Source organism: Ursus americanus, chromosome 18 (genome assembly GCF_024610735.1).
Source record: "Ursus americanus isolate L20-20 chromosome 18, mUrsAme1.1.p, whole genome shotgun sequence".
Lineage (NCBI taxonomy): Eukaryota > Metazoa > Chordata > Mammalia > Carnivora > Ursidae > Ursus > Ursus americanus.
In genome coordinates, this window is record NC_142144.1 from 21119168 (window position 1) to 21141444 (window position 22277).

The window sequence follows — 22277 nt, forward strand, 5'->3', positions numbered from 1 at the left end:
AGCTTTTATGAATAAATTTAGATGCATATATAATATTAGATTTAGGTATATAAATAACATTAGAAAACCTCACTGATTCAGCCCTGTAGACATTAGGAATATAAACTTTGTATTAAAGCAAAGAAGATAAAACATCCTCTTAAAATAGAAAACTGTTTTAATGATATTGATCAATTATATTGCATATCAAGTAGGAATATCTTGAATTGTTCTATAAATAACTACACGTCATTTTTACAGAAAAATTTTATGATGGTATTTGGATGACAGCAGAATATGAATTTTCTATGATGGAACAGATTTAGACCCCAAATACCTAGTACATTCTCTGGCATGGAGTGATTAATACACTTATTAATTTAATCCATTGGTCCTTAGGATAACTTTTTGAGTGAAAGACAGATGCCAGGAAGGAGAAGTTTCGTAGACCACAGCTCTGAATTCCAAGTCTAGACAAGTTAATATTATGTACTTCTCCATTTTCAAGAAATCATCTATACAGTTTTCCAAATTTACTTGGCAAATTCCTATCCTGCAGATTTACTAGTTTTACCACATATGCTGTGCTTGGTCTTTTGATAATGGATTCGATTTTCTGTCTTTTCTAATTCTTTGTTTAGAAGACCATTCAGTAAGAAAACAATTCCTGTTAAGGATAACTATACCACGAACAAGAAAGAGTCCAAACATGGCACCGGGTTTGTAACATTTTAAACCAATTCTGTAATTGCAAAAAAGGCAAAAACCACCACTATTACCATAGCCTCACTCTGGTATGAACTCTGATCATTTAATTTAAAAACACTTCATGTGGCCAGAATTTACTAACATAAAGCTGTCAAGCCATCTGAGACAGATTGCTGCATCTTCCCTGTACGGCTAAATCTCTCCCTAAAATGCCATCTATGCTGACGCCAAGCTGACTGCTCAATTTTGTGAAAAATGAATTGTATGGCCTTTCCATTCTTTTGTTTTTCCCCCCAAGGAATAAACATCAAAGTAAGTGGACTGGGGCTCCTGAGTGACAGAGACAGTTAAGTGTCCCAACACTTGGTTTCGGCTCCAGTCGTGATCTCGGGGTCCTGGGATGGGGCCCCAAGTCAGGCTTTGAGCTCAGTGCAGAGTCTGCTTAAGACTTCCTCTCCCTCTGTTCCTGCTCCCCCCCGCCCCCCACTCCCATGTGTTCTCTCTCTCAAATAAATAAAATCTTAAAAAAAAAAAACCAAACACCCAAGTTAAGTGGATTGACAAGATACGAAGAGTACAGAAATCTTTCAGGGCAATTAGTATAGTAACGATTCTCACCAAAACTTAAACCCAGAAATTCAGAACAAGTACCAGCAGTAAATTGTCTTGCACTCGTCCAAAATTAAATAAAATTTCTGAACTTCAACATGTTCTTTTTCCAGAATGGCCTATAATGTTCCAAATCAAATCAGGAGGAAAAACTTATGTCCAGAGTGAAACCGGACATCCTTCCGGAAAACAATGTTCACAGTCCACAAAAATGCCAACAGTCAAGCTTGCTGGGCCTGGCAGTCACACAAGTGCTCGTTTCAGGACTACGTGCCTCCTGGGTGACACGAGCGACTTGTCCACACTCAAATTTGGGGGATTTCAGTGGTTTAACTTCAGTTTCTCGTGGAACATTTGCCACTGGACTTGATCTTTTAAAAAGCCAATAAAATGCCATGAGGTCCAAGTTTTCCTTTAGATTACAGGTCCTTGGCTCTTTCTCTCCGCTTTCTGTATTTTCTATTTACACAGCTAACAAACTACTTTTCTAATTAGTAAAGTTTTGAAAAAAGAATAAAAACAATCTCTTACACATGCGGTTCCTCATTTTTATAATAAGTATCAAAACAGCTTTCTCCGCAACCAATTTAAATACCTCAATGGCGTTAAGTGGAAAAAGAAGCGAAAACTAGAGCTCTTGAGATAATCTCAAATTATAACAAAAAAAATCTTCATTCAGAAGAAGAAATCAATTACTGACTTACCCAAATGTTCAGGATTAATGGATACATATGTTCCTGGCTTATTTTTAGAAACACTTTCTACAACGAAAACCCACACTAACTTCGGCAACCAATTCGATTCCATGACTATCATCTCCCAAGGACCCAAAATAAAAGTTCCATAACTAAGTTCTGAGAGTGGGTGAATGGGGAAAGGGTAGGATGATAATTAAACAATTGAAATGTGACATTAAGTTTCACAAGGATAAATGCCTGATTCTAAGCTATTCTGAGATTTAATAATAATAAAAGTATTTTTCATTAAAAAAATTAATTCTCTTTGCATTTCCTTACATAATGTGGGGATTGAAAACCTCCCATTTTTCTTATTGCAAAGCTTATTTTACAACTGATTTTATTGTATCATCCTTTCTAAATTACAAAAGGACACTTTTTGCACTTTTAGTTTGAAAAAGATCAAGTATATATCTTCTTATTTTTACAAAATTACATATTCAATTTATTGGATGGTTACTGCATGCATGATTCAGATCTCCAAAATTAATACACACACACACACACACACACAGAAAATAGAAGAAAAACACATAATTGTTTTGCTTCAAATTAGCTTCAAATACCTAGACTTCCAAACTTTAAAGGCACTAATACAAAAACAACACTAAAAAATAACCGAATTATACTCATGTCTACATACTTAATAAGAGCTGTATTAAGGCTATCAAACTGTGTCTTCTCTATTCATTTCATTAATGCTACCGAGAAAAATAAGGGCTAAAAGAAAAGAAATGAGTGTGAAAATGAGAAGTGTGGTGTGTGTATTATCTTCTTTCTCACAACTTGGGATACACTGACCTAAAGAAATAGGAGGGGAAGAGTCTCCAAGTGGCAAAAACTATGGACAACTGGGACAGTCAAGGTCAAAACTGGCACAACAGAAGAGGGACCTTGGAGGAAAATTCAAATGGACTGAAAAATCAAGCAGGTAGAAATGTAAAGATACATTCAAAAACAGTTTCAAAGAGGCAACTTAAAAGACTGCAATAAAGCTAGATACATAAATCCAGAAAGAGTAAGTTCTCCCAAGAAACTACAGGTGGAATACTAAAGGGAAGAGATAAAAAGAATACTGTCATCCTAAGAAAACCGGGAATTCGCCAATGAAGGAGTACGTTGAGTTCACAGACCTACAATACAATTAGGCATTAAAACCCAGAAAGACAAAGAAATTAGAAATTAGGTAGGAGGAAGCCCCATCTTACGGCTAATTATAACCTATTTTTGGCTCAAAAGACAGAGTCTCGAGGGAATTTACGTTTACTTCTAGCTCTCCTGAATCTCATTTCAGACCACGAGACACTGCTTTTTCTCCCACTGACTCTTCCTCCGGTCGTTCACATACGACTCTCATGGAACAAGATTTTTGTGTCAAACTATCAGGCACCTAACAATGTCTGAGCTCCAGGAGCTCAACTCCGGGATTTCTAATTCAGATGGACAGGCAGGTGGTCACAAGGTTACAAAAGGAATCTGCAGCCCTTCCTTAGCCCCATTTCTGTCCGGTGACGGCTGCTATTACGGCATCAATTGTACGAGGCCGACGGCATCATGCATTCTTAATTCTGCCACCGTTTACAGTCGAAATGCCTTTTTAAGTGTTTACCATGAGAGAAAAGGGAAAAACGTCTCACCCATCCCTAAGGAGTACCAGGCTGTACCTACTTTGGGGTAATCCAATTCGAAGAATGTCTCCAAGTTGTTGATTAGGTTAGGGTCTACTCCTTTCAGGGGCTTCAGAAGAGACACGCCTGGGAGCTTGCTATATGGCTGTTTGTCCGTCGCCTTCTTGTTAAGGTGTAATCGGCTAAAAAGCAAATGATATATACATTATTTCTGGAAAACACATTAGTGCCAAATCTGTATAAAGTATGTGTTAAGCTATCAAGAAATTACTAAATTCTAAGTTTTAAAAAGCGATCTGAAAATGAAGATAAGTAACCAGATAAGCGTCCAGTTTAGGAAAACCAGAACTAAGCAGAATGAATGTTCTGGTGAGGGCTGGAGCCTAAGACTGTTGTTTACGGCTGTCCTCTCAGTGCTTAGAGAACTATGCCCGGCAGAGAGCAGGCATTTGATAAATACATGGTGAAGAAATGAATTACAGTGTTAGCCCACATATGAACTGCCCTTCCTCCCAAACTGCCATCAACGTGGACCAAGAACTGTAACAACAGTGGGGGGGGGGGGATCCCTATCTTCCCCCAGAAAGAGAAATGTAACCAGAAAAATCTGGGAAATTTCTGTAACAAGCAGTCCACACAACACCGGACTGAAAGAAGTACTACGCTACCGGCATGGCAAGCAAGAAAATGGGAAAACTAGCAGAACTCCCGACATTCACAAGATGAGAAGGGCAGGCAGGCGTGGAACAGAGGGAATTTGAAAGTAAGAAAAAAAAAATCTCAATGATGAGAAAAATGTCTATGACAACATTGGAAGATATACCAGTGCCACCAATACACAGAGAAGCTGGCCTAGGTTCTCAGTGCTGGTGCAATCCTAGGGCACTCGAGCACAGGACTCCTGAGGAGCGGAAGCCATGCCAAATGAGAGAATCTGCCACAGTTAACGTGTGTGGTGTGACAACAAGAGGAGAGATGCCTTTCAGCAGAGTGGTGGTGTTTCTGAAGGAAGTCACCGAAGTCTTTCCTCCTCCTCATGAGCAAGTCTCCAAGCACTCAACAGTAATTAGAGGTTAGAACAATCACGAGACCATGCGCAAGATATTTTAAGACACGCGTTCTTCCACAGTTTAACACCCCTCAAATCGATGGCATCTTAACAATTGGTCGCAGCCAGATGGCAGTCCTAAATTAGTAGCCTGAAAACCAACCAATGAAACCTTCTAGAAGATCAAAAAAACACTGGCATCAATGCATCTTTGACCTGATGAAATACACTGTTCATCCATGACTGACTCCTGAAAGTACAGCACTAACACCGCGCAGTCAGCCCTGGGCTCGCGCTCAGCGAACTGCAGGCAGGGAAGGCCACGGAGAACATCTCGCGTGTCAGACACGGCCACAAAACATTGTACTGAAAGAAAACGGGTTACCTACAATGGAAAAAATTTAAACCAGTAAGAGATGTTTTAAAGAACAAGATTGGTATCAATATCCGATCTACAGCTCCCAAACGCCGGAAAATAACAGGGCACCATTTCCAGGAGTGCTGCTCAATGTGGTTAGTGCCTAAGTCGCTTTTTTACTGGTCTGCATGCGATGAGAAGAAATGGAGAGAAAGCATTTAGAAACACTTACAGCAATTTGACATTTCCATGCCATCTAAGCACGTGATGAGTATTTATTTTTATTGTAGTTTACCAAAGTATCCGTCCCTGCCAGACTGGAAAACTTTTAAAGAGCTGATCCTCTGCCAGAGATAGTTTGGAAAATAGTCATCTAGCAAGTTCATCTAGAGGTTGGACAGGGGTAAAACCGCGATCTAAAATTTACATTTTAGAGCACCAGGGAGGCGCAGGTGGTTAAGCACTGGACTCTTGATTTCGGCACAGAGTTCATGATCTCAGGGTCGTGGGATCAAGCCTGCGCTGAGTATGCAACCTGCTTAGGATTCTCTCTCCCTCCTGCCCCCTCGCAAGCACATGCATGCACTCTCTCTCTCTATCTCTGAAAAATTAAAATAAGGGGTGCCTAAGTGGCTCAGCCGGTTAAGCATCCGACTCTTGATTTTGCCTCAGGTCATGATCTCGGGTTGTGAGATTGAGCCCTGAATGGGGCTGAGCATGGAGCCTGCTTAAGATTCTCTCTCCCTCCCCCCAACGCCCCCCCCCAACCGCCTACCCAATACAGAACATACAGACTGCTGGAGAAAAAAAGTTTATATATTTAATTGATTGACAGTAATACAGACATGGTTCAAATCACTGAAGCTATTAAGACAGTCACATAAAAAAGTCTCCCTGTCACCCCTGTCCCCCATTCTCAGCATTATTAGTTTCTTTTTTTTTTTTTTTTAAAGATTTTATTTATTTATTCGACAGAGAGAGAGACAGCCAGCGAGAGCGGGAACACAAGCAGGGGGAGTGGGAGAGGAAGAAGCAGGCTCATAGCAGAGGAGCCTGACGTGGGGCTCGATCCCAGAACTCCGGGATCACGCCCTGAGCCGAAGGCAGACGCTTAACCGCTATGCCACCCAGGCGCCCCAGCATTATTAGTTTCTTACTCATCCTTCCAGAGACTTTTTAAAAACGCATATACAAGCCAACACACATGCACAAATTCTTATGTAATATTTATAATGTTTAATATAGATGCATTAAAAGCATTATTTTAAAATACATAACTGAACTGTTAGGAAAATAAAGGAAACCTCCCAGGTCAGAAATGAGGAGAAATCTCTGAGGGAGGGAGTGCTGGCTGCTTGGCCCCAGGGCCATCTGTTGGTCCCTGATGATCGAGAGATGGAGACAAGCCTGAGACAAGAATGAGGGAACTCTGTTCTGTCCACCTTTGTATAAATATGGAATCTCTGAAAGGCAAAGTAGAAAAATGCTGGCCCACAGTGGGAAGATGGGGATGCTGCCTTCTTAGATTCGCTCCTGAATGAAGTGGAGTAAAAGGAAAAAGTCTTCCAAGAGAACACCCAGCCACATGGGTTTGGAACCCAAAACGCAAACTACCTGTGCTGCTTGAACAAAACCCAAGAGAAATAAAAATTATAATCACTGACATTAGAAATTCAAGAGACAGCTAGGACAGAAGAATGCATATACAGTTTAAAAGAGAACTGGAATCTAGATTTGAAGAAATTACTCAGGATGTGGCACGGAGCGAATGGGATTTCTACTCAAAATAACTATAACCTAAACTATATCACAGGACCTTAAAACAAAAAATTCTCATTTATGTTTCTCTCATATCTCTCTCTCCTCCCCCATCCCCCAATATTTTCATTCACACCCCTAGGAGTCATCTTGTGGAGTATACCCTAGGATACAAGAATCCTACTTTGGAGAATATTGTTTCGATTTATGTAATACAACTGACAAAGCCCCTGTTACAAACTATGTGAAATGTTGATCAAAAACAGTAAAATATCCATTAAGTGACACACCAAATCACTTGGCACTGTGCCCAGCACACAGCAGTGCTGCACGACTACTTAGCGTTCCCTTGCTGAACACTCATTTCTGAACCCCAAATGTACACCAGGCATTATCCTGTGCACGGGAGACACAGCAATGAACAGGAGAATTCCCGACTGTCAGGGAGCTCCTGTCTAATGGGGGAGCCGCGTGCGGATAGAAGCTCTTCCCCGTATGAAACTTTTATAGTCAACCAAGCTACGTTCTAAAGCCAGAAATATATTAACTTGGCCTGCCACCCAGAGAAATGATGCTGATGGGTGCCTTGGCCATGGCCAATGTTTTGTAAACCAATCTGTATTTTTCAAAATATGATCAGCAGCCCATTTGCCCAGGGTCTCGAAAGTGGCCTAAGTGGTGGAGTCTTCCGAGTGGGGTGGCTCTGATGGGGTCTACCGGTTTACTGATTCCAAATCAGTTTTCACTTTGGTATCTCAGGGAAGGGGTATGACTTAGAATTTGAGCTCACCGCATCCGCACATTGCACAGGCTTTATCATGGGTGCCCATTTCCATCCTCGGCCTAGAGCAGCTGACTTGCTTTCTGTCAGGATCCTTTGTACAGAGCTTCCTGGTTCCGGCTCTACACTGGGAATCCAGTTCTACCTCCCCATCACACATTTGGCTTGCGGGGCTTGTCCTTTCTTTGGGGGGGGGGTCTATTTTTTTATTGATGGGTAACACACATATAGTAAAGTCACATGTAAGTACGCAGCTCAGTGAATTTTCTCAGAGTGAAACACCCATGTAACCAGTACCCAGATCAAGAAGCAGAATATTACCGGAACCCCAGAAGCCCTTGCCGTGTCCTCATCTACCAACTGCCCTCCTCCTCAAGGGTCACCACCATCCCGACTTCCAACACACGAACTCTGCCAGCAGTAAAATCTTATCTGAATGGAATCCCATAGGATGTACCCACTTGTGTCTGGTTTCTTTGACTTCAATGTTCGTGAGATTCATCTTTGCTGTTACATTAGTTCTAGTTCATTCATTTTTTTGGAAGATTTACCTATTTAAGTGGGAGAGCGCGCATATGCACGCACAGGCAGGAGCAGAAAGAACCTCAAGCAGACGGCACTGCACGTGGGGTCCGACACAGGGCTCGATTTCACGACCCTGAGATCAGGACCTGAGCCCAAACCAAGAGTTGGATGCTCGACCAACTGTCCCACTCGGGCGCCCCTAGTTCATTCACTCTTATTACGGCATGTATTCCTGGTATTAATATACCACGCTTTACTTAGCTGCTTTCTGTTGCCGGGCCTCTCGGTTATTTCCTATTTGGGGCTAACACAGTCTGCAGCCCTGTCTCTGTCATTGCAAAAGTATCAAAACCCTGGCCTAAACCCCACCACACCCCTGGACTTAAACTTTCAGACAAGATGAAGAAAGAGGTGCTGGATTTGCTTGCCCACCTGAAGCAATTTTTAAAAAAATCAGACAAAATATGGGAAACAACGGTTTTTAAGCTACTGGACACAAGGTAAAGAAGGACACCGATTTCCTGCGACGTGGAAAACAAATGAAGCCAGCCCTCCCACTGCCCCAGCTTACTGCTTTGAAACCATTTCCAGGCCAGGAGACCAGTGTTCTTCAACATTTATATACATAACGCCCAGAGGTAAAAATCACAACTTAATGGACCAGCTGCAGAGCTCATGAATCTGTATTTTTACAAGCATCCCAAATGATCTGATGCAAGCTAGCAGTGAACCACACTAGACTATAAATTCTCCAGGCTCCAGCAAAATAATGATAAACAGTACGTTTATCTCAATTAAAAAAAAAAGCAGACTAAATGAGAGTAAATGAACGTATTCAGAACTCAGAAGGTAAGGTCAGTCTAGAGATAAAAATATGGAGCCATCCAGAGTTTGTCAAATGCATAAGCTCTCCCAGGTAGAGCATGCCATTAGCAGGTCGCCACAAATCAATGTCACTGATAGAGGCCGGTAATGCATGAAGGAGACTGAGCCAGTAACCCAAGAAGCAGAAAGATAGGCAGGAAGAGAGGTTTTAGTAAAGAAGGCTTTATTTGGCTAAGCTGTTTTCCTTTTTGAAACTGTTCAAGGAAGAGCAACAGTGAATGCAGCTGAGAGGTCAAGACCAGAGCTGAAATGTCCCCGACTGTGTAGGCTTGGGGCCCTTGGAGCGCTGTGGGCAGGGCAGGTAAATGGAAACAGGCTAAGAAGCAAATGAATGAGAAGTGCAATGTGGTAACAGGGAGTCAACACCAGTCTCTCCTGAAACCTGACCCGAATAAAAGTTACTCTGGCCAGAAGAACCAGATGGAGAAAGGCTTTTCAGTTTAATTTTGGGGAAAAAAAAATTTTTTTCCTTAATACTTGAGTCTATAAAGTAAGGGGAACAAGCTAGTCAAAGGTAAAGAGAGAGAAAATTTAAAATAATTAACAGCATGACAGGACCTATGGTGTGAAGCAGGAGTTAGGCAAATCTGCCAAGACTGAAGGTAGAAGGGTGGAGTTAGACGAGGTTCTGCCAGTAACAGGTGACAGAAGCTAAAGAAAGAAAGTATTGCCAGATAGCACCGACGGCTCGGCGGCGATCTGAGACCATGAATGTGTAGTAGTACTAACCCACGTGGCTGTGTGACTGACTGCACTCTGCGCGGATTTTGAAAGTTGAGAAGCTATAAATTATGAGATAACATAATTCAGGATAACAAGGCAGACTGATAGGAGGGAAGGTGAAGGGCAAGATGATCGAGTGATGAACTCTGAGTTCTGGCTAGATGGAGAATTCGACAAAATCAGGAGATAACAGGTGGAGGCCACAACAGTGGAGAGACAGCCTAGGGCAGTTGTTCTCAACCTTGACTGCACAAGAATCACCTGGAGCGTTAAAAAAAAAAAAAAAAAAAATCCCGCTGCTCAGACGAATTAAATCAGAATGTCTAGGGCTAAGACCTAGGCAAGCAGCAATTTTTGTTTTTTTAAGGACTCCCCTGGTGACTCCAAGTGCAGTCAAAGCTGAGAACCATGGCCCTAGGGAAGACCAGATCACTCTGAGAAGAGAAGAACGCAAGAAGGGGTGGAAACTCAGGAAGATCATCAGTTATGGGATGGCTGGGAACCAGGAGGCCCTGAAGGAGCAGTTCTACTACTGTGACAATGGGGAAGAGCCGCAGAAAAGGAGTAGGGGGTCTCTCCATGGTACTCTCAATGTTGCCAATCACCAGAAACTTAAGATTCACACCAACTGGAGAAAGTCCCGTACTGATACTCTATCCCGGATTACTTCCGGGGTTATTTTTAGGTTATCACTGGCTGTATAGAGCAGCATGCTGGTTTAAGAACCTGGGCTGGAGCCGATCACCTGGACTGTTATACCAGCTTCACAGCTAACTGAGTATCCTTGGGTAAATTACTTCTTTATCCCCTTTTTTAAAAAAAGTGTGGACAATTAGCACCTACCTCATAAAGTAGTGAAAAATAGACGAGATTAAGCCACAACGTGAACATTCAATGATAGCTATGACTGATAATTTTTTAAAAACTGCTTATTTTAAGGACATATTCCACTTCTCTGAGTTACCATAGTTTTAGTAAGAGATTTAGAAATGTCAAACATTGATGAGGCTTATATGCCAGAATGGAAGAACTGGAAATTCATATTTAATAATTCAATATTTAAAGATTCTTTCAGAAATAAATATTAAGCCATTAGGGTTGGGTGTTTTTTAATTTATTTTTATTTTTTAAAGATTTTGTTTTTTATACCCAATGTGGGCTCAAACTCACAACCCCAAGATCAAGAGTGGCAGGCTCCACAGACTGAGCCAGCCAGGCACCCCTATGTTGGTGTTTTTTTTTTGTTTGTTTGTTTGTTTTAGAGAGAGCGAGAGAGCATGAGCACTTGCGGGGGGGGGGGGCAGATGGAGAGGGAGAATCTTAAGCAGGCTCCAAGCAGCACTCAATCTCACAACCCTGAGATCATGAACTGAGCAGAAATCAAGAGTTGGACACTTGGGGCGCCTGGGTGGCACAGCGGTTAAGCGTCTGCCTTCGGCTCAGGGCGTGATCCCGGCGTTATGGGATCGAGCCCCACATCAGGCTCTTCCGCTATGAGCCTGCTTCTTCCTCTCCCACTCCCCCTGCTTGTGTTCCCTCTCTCGCTGGCTGTCTCTATCTCTGTCAAATAAATAAATAAAATCTTAAAAAAAAAAAAAAAAAAAGAGCTGGACACTTAACTGACTCAGCTACCCAAGCTCTTGAGGGTTTTTTAGAACATAAAACAACCCTTGTGTATTAAGAAAGATTAAAGAGGAAAGGGGAATCATCAAAAGTCCCAAATCATGGTTAAAACAGAGTAAGTCAAAACATGGCATAAAACACATTTAATGCAAAGTTTAAATTACATGCAGTATTTAGGCTAAAATTATATTCAAAGTTTAAATTACGCCCAATATTTAGGAACCGATTCAAAGTTCTACAGAGATCATCCAAAAGCACAGAGGCAATGGAAGTACAACAGAGAGGAATCAATATCACCAATGATCCACGGAAAGTGGCCTGAGCTGTCCTTTTAAACCGCTAGAGAGGTTCTCAATGGGGCAGAGGCGCTGTGTGGTCCTAGCTTCTCTGGATTCCTCTGCCCTCAGAGCCTCACTCAAGACGTGGGATTCCATTGCCCCAAGAACCCTTCCCTTGCCTCTGCTAGAGGGAGAGCTTGCCACGCTCAGAGCTGAGAGAAGACCAGACACGATGGGCAAAGTAACTCCCAGTTACTATGTAATCCAAGCACATGCCTTCTAGGATGGAGATGTTTTGAGGGAGTCCAGAAGAGAGTGTTTTGTTCACCATTAAATCGCCATGCCCAGGGCAGTCCCCAGAGCAAATGCTACAAGGCAGCCTTCTCACCCTAATCCAGGCCAGGGGGAGGCCCTCCGCACAACGCCTAACACCCAGAAAGCCCTGAATCAAGTGGTAGCACGTCCCAGGCCTCGGGCCCGGCAGAACCGTAACCTGGGATTTTCATCATAACCTTAGTTCTTTATGAAACAGAATCTCCCCTAACACCTACATCCGTTTGATTTTCAGAAATTTGATTTTATTACATTTTCAGGAACACACTGGCTATAAAAGGAATGCACCTCCTCTATGTCAGGTCAATGGTTTTGATTTGTTTCATTTTTAAAGAATAACATGGTCCTGGAATGTGAGTGAGCAATGCTGGGGAGACAGCACAGGAAAATTTCAATGTGTCACTCTCGAGGAATGATTTCGAAATTAAATTCTCAATCAGAAGCTAGTCACTCCGTCACAAAACTCACATTCATGTAATTAAGGCCCTGCACCCTCAAGGGCAGGGGGAGGAGGGGCTCACGGCAGGGAGGAGTACAGGTACACCATCTGGGGTGCTTCCTCGGAGTAAGTGAAGCCCAAAAGGTCGTGAGGGATGAATCACTGGCAAAAGACAGAGGCCTTCGGGGTCCTGCTTTCCATTGTGAGCTAGAAGGACATCTATTCAGGGAACACTTCAAAGAACGCCAAGGAACTGGCAGAAAATACTCAGGGATTCCACTGCGGGACTTTATAGTAGCTTTAGCTTGATGAAGCCTAATCACCTCTCAGCACAAGGATTTTCAACTTTTTTTTTTTAAGATTTTTATTTATTTATTTGACAGAGAGAGAGACAGCCAGCGAGAGAGGGAACACAAGCAGGGGGAGTGGGAGAGGGAGAAGCAGGTTCCCAGCGGAGAAGCCCGATGCGGGGCTCGATCCCAGGACTCTGGGATCACACCCTGGGCCGAAGGCAGACCCTTAATGACTGAGCCACCCAGGCGCCCCGGGTTTTCAACTTCTGAGCTGATGGAATGACCTTCTTTCATCTTAGGTGATTTTTATTTCCTAAGAGCTCAGTCTCTGAAATTGTCGCTCTTTTTCATCATTGTGGCCTACTGTTTTATCCGTCTCATCTTGCAGTTCCCCTCCCTGCTCGCACTCTCTCTCTCTCACAAGTTTTTGGTTTGATAGTGTGTACCACTTTAAATGATTCATTTTACCGGTTCATATTCTAACTTCGCTCTGAGCAGGAGGGAAGCCTGGTGCGACGGGAAGCTCCCTGGAGAGAGGGCAGGCTGTGCCCCTTCAGTGGGCTGGCGGCAGCCCCTGCAGCAGTCTCGGTGCAAAGCAGACGGGCAGCCCGAGAGCCTCACAGAGGCTTTCAAGGGAGACTATGGATTCCTTGAGGGCAAAGTTCACTCTGCATCACGCTTTTTTTTTTTTTTTACAGTTCTGCTGGGTGGCTCAGTTGAACCACTGTATCTGATTCTGGGAATTTATCTCCTCTGCTCCACGCCACCAAGCTTGTTACCTACCATGTTGTGTAAAATGAGGCTGACTGCCCTATCAGTAGGTCCCCTTCTTCAGAGTCCGTGCCTGCAATGTCCCATAATGAAAGGCTTCTGGTGGTGGTACTGGCGACTGTGCCCTGGAAGGCTGTTACCGTGTGTTTATGATCAGTATGTGTCATGACTCATGTCACTTCCATACTGCACCTATCTTTTCCACATGGTACGGCATCAAAGTGGGCTTCTTCGGCAACACGAAGCACACCTTCTGGTTCAACCTCAACTCTGCAGACGTGAGATTCCCCACAGAACACAGAATAACCAATAGTGAGTTAGCTTTATGGGAAAACACAAACTATTTCCACTGGACAGTAGACTTATATACTACAAAAGATTCCATTACCATTGAAAACAAGTAAGAGATCTTCATCAATTTTATCATGCCTCCCCCCCCGAGAACCCCCAACTCACTATCCTTTGGTGACAACAGAGCTGGCCCTAGTGTATGGGAAATGGATAGAGCACGGTGCTGTGCTAGAGCAACAAAGTAAGCCAGGCGCCCAGCAGAAGCTGTGGTCCCAGCACACAGTGCTCAAAAACACAGGAGACCCTCAAACATGCCGTATGCTCAAACTCTTTTAAAATCAAAAGGAAACTAATGGCACTACCCCAATGCTCTTCTACAAAATTCCCTAAAGCAGAATGTGATGTTTATTCTGTGCATAAAATAAAATTGTGGATGGAGGGAAAGTGGGGACACTTATGATTTGCACATCAACCAACTCAGGAGAGCACTGGGCTCTGCATCCCCTGAAAGCCAGATCTTAGTGTAGAGATTACTTATGAGGAATTCCCATAGGAAAACCTGGGGGAGGGGGCTCAGATTTGTAGGTAATCATGTTATTAATAGAACCCTGTTTCTATTTTAACGTGCTATTAATTAGAAATACTGAAATAAAGATTCCATTTGGTCCAATAACTTTCATTAAAGTCCATCACCACTGGGGCGCCTGGGTAGCGCAGTGGTTAAGCAGCTGCCTTCGGCTCAGGGCGTGATCCCAGCGTTCTGGGTTCGAGCCCCACATCAGGCTCCTCCACTAAGAGCCTGCTTCTTCCTCTCCCACTTCCCCTGCTTGTGTTCCCTCTCTCGAGCTGGCTGTCTCTCTCTGTCAAATAAATAAATAAAATCTTTTTAAAAATAAAAAATAAATAAAAAATAAAGTCCATCACCACCGAAAGCATCCCCAAATCTGACCATCTACTTCAGATCGCAAGGGCCAATGACACTGAACTAACAACACTGAAAAATCCACCATTACTACTGGAAAAAACTGAAAGTTCATTCATTCAACCAGCAATAATTAAGTGCCTACTACACACTGGACACAGAACAGTAAAACACTATCCCTACCCTGGAGAGCTTACAATCTAATTGGGAAAAGAGACAACAGAACACACATCTACAATTTGGATGGGTAAATTCAAGGCACCAAAGAAGGATATAAGAAGAGGTTTCTGGGATGCCTGGGTGGCTCAGTCAGTTAAGCGTCTGCCTTCAGCTCAGGTCATGATCTCAGGGTGCTGGGATCCAGTCCCGCATCTGGCTCTCTGCTCAGCGGGGAGCCTGCTTTTCCCTCTGCCTGCCACTCCCCCTGCTTGTGCTCTCTCTCTCTCTCTTTGTCTCTGACAAATAAATAAAATCTTAAAAAAGAAGAGCCTAATACAGTAAAAAGCAAAGTCTAAATAGACTTGAATGAGTAGAAGTTAGAAGAGAGGGAGGGAAAAAAAGGAAAGGAAGGAAAGAATTCTAAAGAAAATACACAGCATATTCAGGGGAATGTCAGTAATTCAATACTGCTGAAGAATTAGGTGCAAGGGCTCAGCTCCTGAAGAACTATGCATGTCTTGTTAAGGAACCTGAATGTTAACCTGAAGGCAATGAGGGAACCAAGGTAAAATTTTAAGCACATGATCTAAGATTAGTGCTCCAGGAAGATAAGGCTACAGTAAGAAAAAAAAAGTAGAAAGGGAACGAGGCTGTTGGTAGAGATACCAGTGAATAGAGACAGTTTCAATTATCTCGAGTAGAGAGAAAGGGTACTGCACTCAAGATATAGGAAAAGGGTGGGATGATGAGTTGGAACCATCACTGAATATTAACACTGAATTACAATCGTCATTTTGCTTTTTAAAGCTGTCACACTATCATCCAATTCCGTATCTTTCCAGGCTCAGGTTAAGGGGCTCAATTGCCTCATTCATTCTCCCAAAAGTGGTCTTGGCAGCAACGGCCCTGACTGATCAACACGTGACCAAAGTCCAAGAGCATCCTCAGAACTGAACCCAGAAAGGAAGCTCTCAATTTACATTCCACTACAGCTCAGAACACCACCGTATTAATGAATTTAAGGTAAAGATCATACTATCTAAAATTGCACTCAAAAGCTATGCAGCAGGTATAAAAGTTGTTGCACTACAAAGGTTTGAAAAAGTAGAATGAACCTGAAAGGAAACTCCAGGGAAAGACCTCTGCTTTAGAGGGCAGTTAATATTTACAGATACAAAAAGTATTTCCACACTAGCCCAGCACCTCCAGTCAATCAGAAGATAAAGCCTAGCACTGAACATTAGAACATTACAAATAGAGGACAAAAAATAGTAATCCAAGGAGAGGGAGAAATGGGGAGAGAGAGAGAAGAAGAAAAAGGCAGATGGGAGGGAAAAAAGCAAGGTGCCTTGCTCAGATACCCTTATCATCCAGCAATATGGCTCACAAGGGCTAAAAAGAGAAGAAAACGACTGGTCCAGACTTCTGTAGGATTTCACCGCAGCTCCCAAGCTATCAAACCACACTAGCTCTCAAAAAGGAAAAACTCCAAGATCACTTAACCAACTCTGCCTACTGAGGCTAGAATCATTAAGGTTTTTTTGAAATTAAAAAAAAAAAATCTTGGGCATAGGAGCCCTGAATTTTAGACTCTAATCTGAATATTATAGGTAGAAATCCCACAAGTGTCTGCCATCTAAAATGTATTTAAAAAATGCTAAGCATCAGTTCAATATGAAAATTGGAAAGGAAGGGTGCCTCAGTGGGTTGGGCATCCCACTCTTGATTTTGGCTCAGGTCGTGATCTCAGGGTTGTGGGATCGAGCCCCACATGGGGCTCCCTGCTCAGCTGGGACCAGTCTGCTTCTCCCTCTCCCTCTGCCCCACTCTGCTGCTCATGGTCGCATGCCCTCGTGAGTTCTCTCTCAAATAAATAAATAAAACCTTTAAAAAGAATGGCTTTCTAGCTTATAAATTATCTCCATTTCTAAATTAAAAAAATTTTTTTTGAAAGATTTTATTTATTTATTTGACAGAGAGAGAGAGAGCACAAATAGGCAAAGTGGCAGGCAGAGAGGGAGCGGGAGAAGCAGGTTCTCCACTAAGCAGGGAGCCCCATGTGGGGCTCGATCCCAGGACCCAGATCACGACCTGAGCTGAAGGCAGATGCTTAACCAACTGAGCCACCCAGGCGCCCTTTTCTTTTTTTTTAATTGCAGGCTTATAGGAATTGTGAGACATTTGTGAAATCTGAATAATTTGAGCAAGAGCCATTCATTATATTAATCACACTGAGCTCCATTTTTTGGAGTTAGTTTGTTTATGTATGTATGTATGTAATCTCTACACCCAATGTGGGGCTCGAATTCACAACCCTGACATCAAGAGTTGCATGCTCTACCAACTGAGCCAGCCAGGTGCTCCTGAGCTCCATTTTTTAACATAGGCCAATACTTAGCTCTCTTTCTAAGAGAGGACACGATTCAATAGAACACCGAATCTAAATTAACTAGATACCATTACACACTGTATTTAATTTTAAAAAATAACCATTTGGTTTTTAAAAGTTTTATATCTTTCCTTAGCCATTTACTATAATATTTGCATGACTTAAATGCTTTTAACAAGTAGGTGTCCATGATTAATCTCTTTAATGTGACATAATGGAGCAATGTTAAGTTTTTGAAATAGGCTCCATTTCCACCAGTTGCAAGCACAAAGTGGAAGGAGAGTTTCAATATCTGCTTATTTTATGTACACTTTACCTTATTGCAAAAAAGATTTGAGAGATACAGAACATGTGTTCAGAAAATATATTCTTCAATAAAATACAGAATGTGAACACACTATTTTAACCAAAATATTGTTGCCAGTGTTCTTTAGCTTTCCTTGTCAAAATGTTAGATATCAGGTTTGCAATTTCACTAAGTACAGTTGTGGGGGGGCACAAACCGTAGTTCTCTGCTGAAAATAACTCATTTAACTGGGAAGTATCTTTATTTCAATAAGAAAGTAATCAGATCAAACATGTAAGTAATTTTGAAGGTGGGACCAGAAGAAAGGAAGCTACCCCCAAAAAGGTTAAGATTTAATTTATAAATAAAGCTGTTGACTATTTGCTCTATGTTGAATTGCCCATTTCAGAACGGTATTCACAAAATTCCTTTAATTAGCTGTTCATTATCATCTGTTATAAATTAATTGCATTTTTTTTTCATTCTGTTTTCAGGATCCTGTTACTATCAGTCACAAAGGTTAACTATATGGGGCATTAGAAAATAAATACACAAATAAATACAAAGCCTCCCTACAGTATTTTAACCAAGCTAAGTTATTCTCAAACCCAAAGTATTTAAAGAGAACTCTGCTGTTCATCATTAAACACAAAATAAATAACTTAAAAGAACTGTGGAGTTGTCTCAAGTCTAACAGCACAGGTTACTTGGAATATTAGGCTATATCACTAGTGTTCATTTTAATTAAAGAGGTATGACTTTATCATTATGTATGAATAATTGAGGGAAGGGGATATATCACAGTCCTATGTTGAAAGAAGTCAAATTTTTCCAAACTGAGCTGTAAATTTAATAACTCCAATTTAAAAACAAGATTTAAAAATTGCAGTTAAAAAAAGAAGATTATTTAGGGTCTTGTTAAAAATTTTAAAGTACATCTTTAAGTAAAAATGTGTAAAAGCCAATGAAGTTTGGAAAAGAATGAGGGGTTTGCCTCACCAGTAATAAGGTAATAAAACTTCATTAATTAAAACAGTGGACACTAGTACAAGAATAGATCAGTGAAACAGCACTGGGAGCCTTGAGACATATGCAAGTATACAGAAGAATTTAGTCTATAATACAGTATTTCAAAACCATGGAACAATCAAATAATAATTCACTAAGTGATTTTGGGACAAGTGGCTAAATATTTATATGAATCTAAAATTAAGGTTCTGGCTCTCATCATATAATGAAGTAAAATGAGTACATTACAGAATAAAATGTAAAAAAAAACCCAAAAAACAATGGAATTCAAATTACTAACGAAAAACAGATATTAACTATATAATAATTGGAGGACTACATATAAAATTACACAGATCAGAAACATTAAAAAAAAAAAAAAAGCCCTGAGAACCCAAAACACAGGCACACATACTTTTCTCTATGTTAAACATACGAACATAGTTGAAAGACCCCAAAAAAAAAAAAAAAAAAAAGCTAGGGAAAAAACTGCAACCTACCACAGAAAAACAATCTTCGTATCAAGATTAACAGAGCAATGGATTGCATCACAAAGGATTATGAGTATATAATTTACAACTAGATGTAACTAGGATATCAATATATGAAAAATGTTCAATGGAACTAGTAATTAAAGGAATGAAAACAACAGAAAATAGTGAAGAGCCTGATACTCAGTAAGGGGAAATGGGCACCATCATACATTGTTACCAGGACTATGAATAGATACAACTTTCTATAGGGCAATATGTATCAAAGTTTAAAATGCGCAAGCTTCTGGCCCAATAATTCCTCTTTCAGGAATGTAAACTATGGAAATCCTCTATCAAAATGTATCCATATGAATTCACCAGTGTTTGTAATCTTGATGAATTGACAACCTAAATGCCAATTAATAACAACAAACACATATTAGTACCTCATAAACGAAAGTGCCATGCATCTATTTAAAATGATGCAGAGATCATACATTTATTGACATGGAAAAAAAGGGTCATGACACTTTACATGGAAACTCCATGTGAGCAGATTGGGCAAAGCCTGGACGCCTTGTTCTTCAACCTTACTTCCATCACCTAGAATAGTGCCTTGTACAAGAGCTTCCCAAGAAGCATTTACTAAATAGATTAATTTTAAAAGCAAGCTACAGAACAATAATCATAATGCTGACCCCCACCTTCCTCTCTCCTTCCTCTCTCTCTCTCTCTCTTTCTCTCTCTCTCTCTCTCCACATACACACAATTGGAACAACAGTCACAAAAGGTTAACAAGGTAGTGGAGTTTTGGTGTGTGCGTTTAACTTTCTTCTTTATTCCTCTCTGTATTGTCTAAATTCCTTATATAGTAGGCATTTTTAAAAATTATTATGATTGGAAAAAAGTAACAAAATTGATTTTTAAGAACTCATATATTTAAAATGAACTCCAGAAAGTGTTCAGTGACAAGAGCTCACAAACTACAAACACTGATATCAGCAAAATCCAAATGGCATGTTTTCTTTCACCTCCAAAGAAGTATCGGTATGTCTTCTACAATGTAGCATCTTTCTCCAGTACCACGAAATGCCACCCTATACTACTAAAATGCAGAATTTCCAAAAGAAAAAGCACATTTTTCTGTGGTAAAAAAAAAAGGGGGGGGGGGAAGCAACGAATTTCTTAAAAGTCCTCCCATCTCTCTATTAACACATGCCCTCTTCTAGTTGGCGATAGATTACTATGTATTCTTTTTTTTTCAGGCTAAAATGCCAGTGAATCTATATCAGAAATGTGCTCTATGCAATTCTTTCACTTCTTTGGAAAAACAGATTTTATTTTAAAGACATTTAAAAAATTGAAATATCAAAACTAGACACATACCTTCTGTCATTATTCATCCCACTACCCTGGTTTATATTATTCACAGACTTTATCACTATCTGAAATAACCTTATTCGAATTTTTATTACCTGTCTCTCCCTTCTAGAATGTAAGCTCTATGAGGACAGGAATTCTGTCCTTCTCACCACTGTGTCCCCAGTGAATGGCATCTAGTAGGCCTCAAGGAGAATTTGTTGAATAATGAAAAGGGGGGGGGCTATAAATAAGGAATTGGAAAAAGGAAAGAAAACCAAAATGAAATGTACAAGCTGACATGACTCAAGGCTATAACGTCAGCCCGGAGGTTTGGTGGACATTTTTCAAGGTGGACAGGTGCTCCATACCTATCTAAAAGCACAGAGCTCTTCCAGGAAGAAAATCCACAGGGAGGTCTCCGGGTAGCTGTGTGCAACTCCCAGAAGAGTGGGAACGATCATCATAATAGAAATGTCGTCCAGGTCGAGAAAACAACAGCAGCAACAACACAATATACATCTTGGCCCAGATGAAAATCAAACGAATTCCCAACACAATGAAACCAAGCAAGCAACCTTCCGCCCGACACGTAGAAAGAGCACAGTCTCCTTTCCCCTGGCCGTGCAGTTGCCCGCAGCCCAGCAAAACCCCTCACTTATCACTTTTCCCCCTCAAGGACCCTCGCCCCAGCTGGTCCAAGGGGAAAGGGAATGGGGGGGGGACAGTAAGAGAATTAGCTTTCTCCACCCCCACCCGAGTCCAATCCTCTCCAAAGCGCAATGCCTCCCACCCTCCCACCCCGAGGCCCTGACCCCCGCGCCAACGGCTCCTCCAGCAGCCCCTCACTCACGTGTAGATGATAGCCATGAAATGCATCAGCCACAGCACCAAGAAGAGGACGAACCCGAAGACGGCCATTCCCTCCAAGGCCAGGTCCAGCAGCGCCATCCCCCGGCCCGGCCCGGCCCGCTCCGGCCGCCGCCGCGGACCGCGCTCCCGCAGGAGGACAGGGTGGGCGCCCGGCGCGGGGGCGCAGGAGGGGAGAGGAAGATGGGGAGAGGAAGGGGCGGAGGGGGGTGGGGACGGAAGGGGCGGGCAGGGCCTGCGCGCCCCGCCCGCGCGCACTCGTTCGCGCTCTGTTCTGGGCGCGCTCGCGGCTGCGGGCGCTGCGGTGGCCGGGCTCCGTGGTCAGAGGGGCCGTGGCCCGCGCTCAGGCTCGCCTCTCCACACCCTCGCGGTCACCGGCCGGACCCCGCGCGCCGGCGCCCCCGATGCCAACGCCCCGCCGCCCCGCCGCCCGACTCCGGGCCGCACAACTCCGCACCCTGCTCCGCCGCCGCAGCTCCGCGCACTAATCGAAACCGGCGGCCAGCGCTCCGACTCCCCGGCGCGCCCCGCCCCGCCCCCGCCCTCCGGAACGGCGGCGCCCGTCCCTCTAAGGGGCGGTGCGCGCCGCTGCTCCCCGCCCACCCTGCCGCCCTCGCGCCCGCTGCGTCACCGTCACCGTCGGGAGCGCGCCCCTGGGAGGCTTCTGCTGGACGCTAGCCCGCCTTCCCCGCGGGCTCCTGTCTCCGGCCGCGCCTAATTCTCGGCGTCGGGCGGCGGGGGCCACTGCGCCTCTGGGCCGGCCTCCTTCGGCGGTGGCGGCACGTGACCCTGTGTCCGGCTCGAAGACTGCTTGCCCTCTGTGGGCTCCAGTGTTTCCAGGCGTCCCAGAGAAAGACACGGAGTTCCAGGCGGCCCCCCGAGTTGTCTGGAAATCCAGCTTCCAAAGCTGTCTCTGCAGCTTCTCTGGCCGGCACTGCTCAGAGAGGCTTAGGCCCTCCTCCAGGCCACGTTCCTGGGCGCTTGGCTGTCCCATTGCCTTCCTCCCTCACTGCTTCTCATGCTGTGTTATCTTTGACCGCAACC

General features: G+C 43.0%; 1 protein-coding gene across 2 annotated transcripts in view; it reads right to left on the reverse strand.

Annotated features, from left to right (window-relative positions):
* UGCG (UDP-glucose ceramide glucosyltransferase) overlaps positions 1-21739 on the reverse strand; it is a 34531-nt gene extending 12792 nt beyond the window's left edge. Inside the window, exons 1-2 of one of the 2 annotated variants that reach the window (XR_015727351.1) lie at positions 21217-21739; positions 3702-3843 (exon numbers count right to left, since the gene is read on the reverse strand). Coding sequence is in view for 1 of the 2 variants with exons in the window: in XM_045814833.2 (XP_045670789.1) it covers positions 3702-3843; positions 21217-21314 (240 nt within the window). In the remaining variant the exon portion in view is untranslated. The remainder of the gene's footprint in view (positions 1-3701; positions 3844-21216) is intronic. The other variant, XM_045814833.2, reaches the window with a different exon arrangement.
* Positions 21740-22277: the final 538 nt, after the last annotated feature.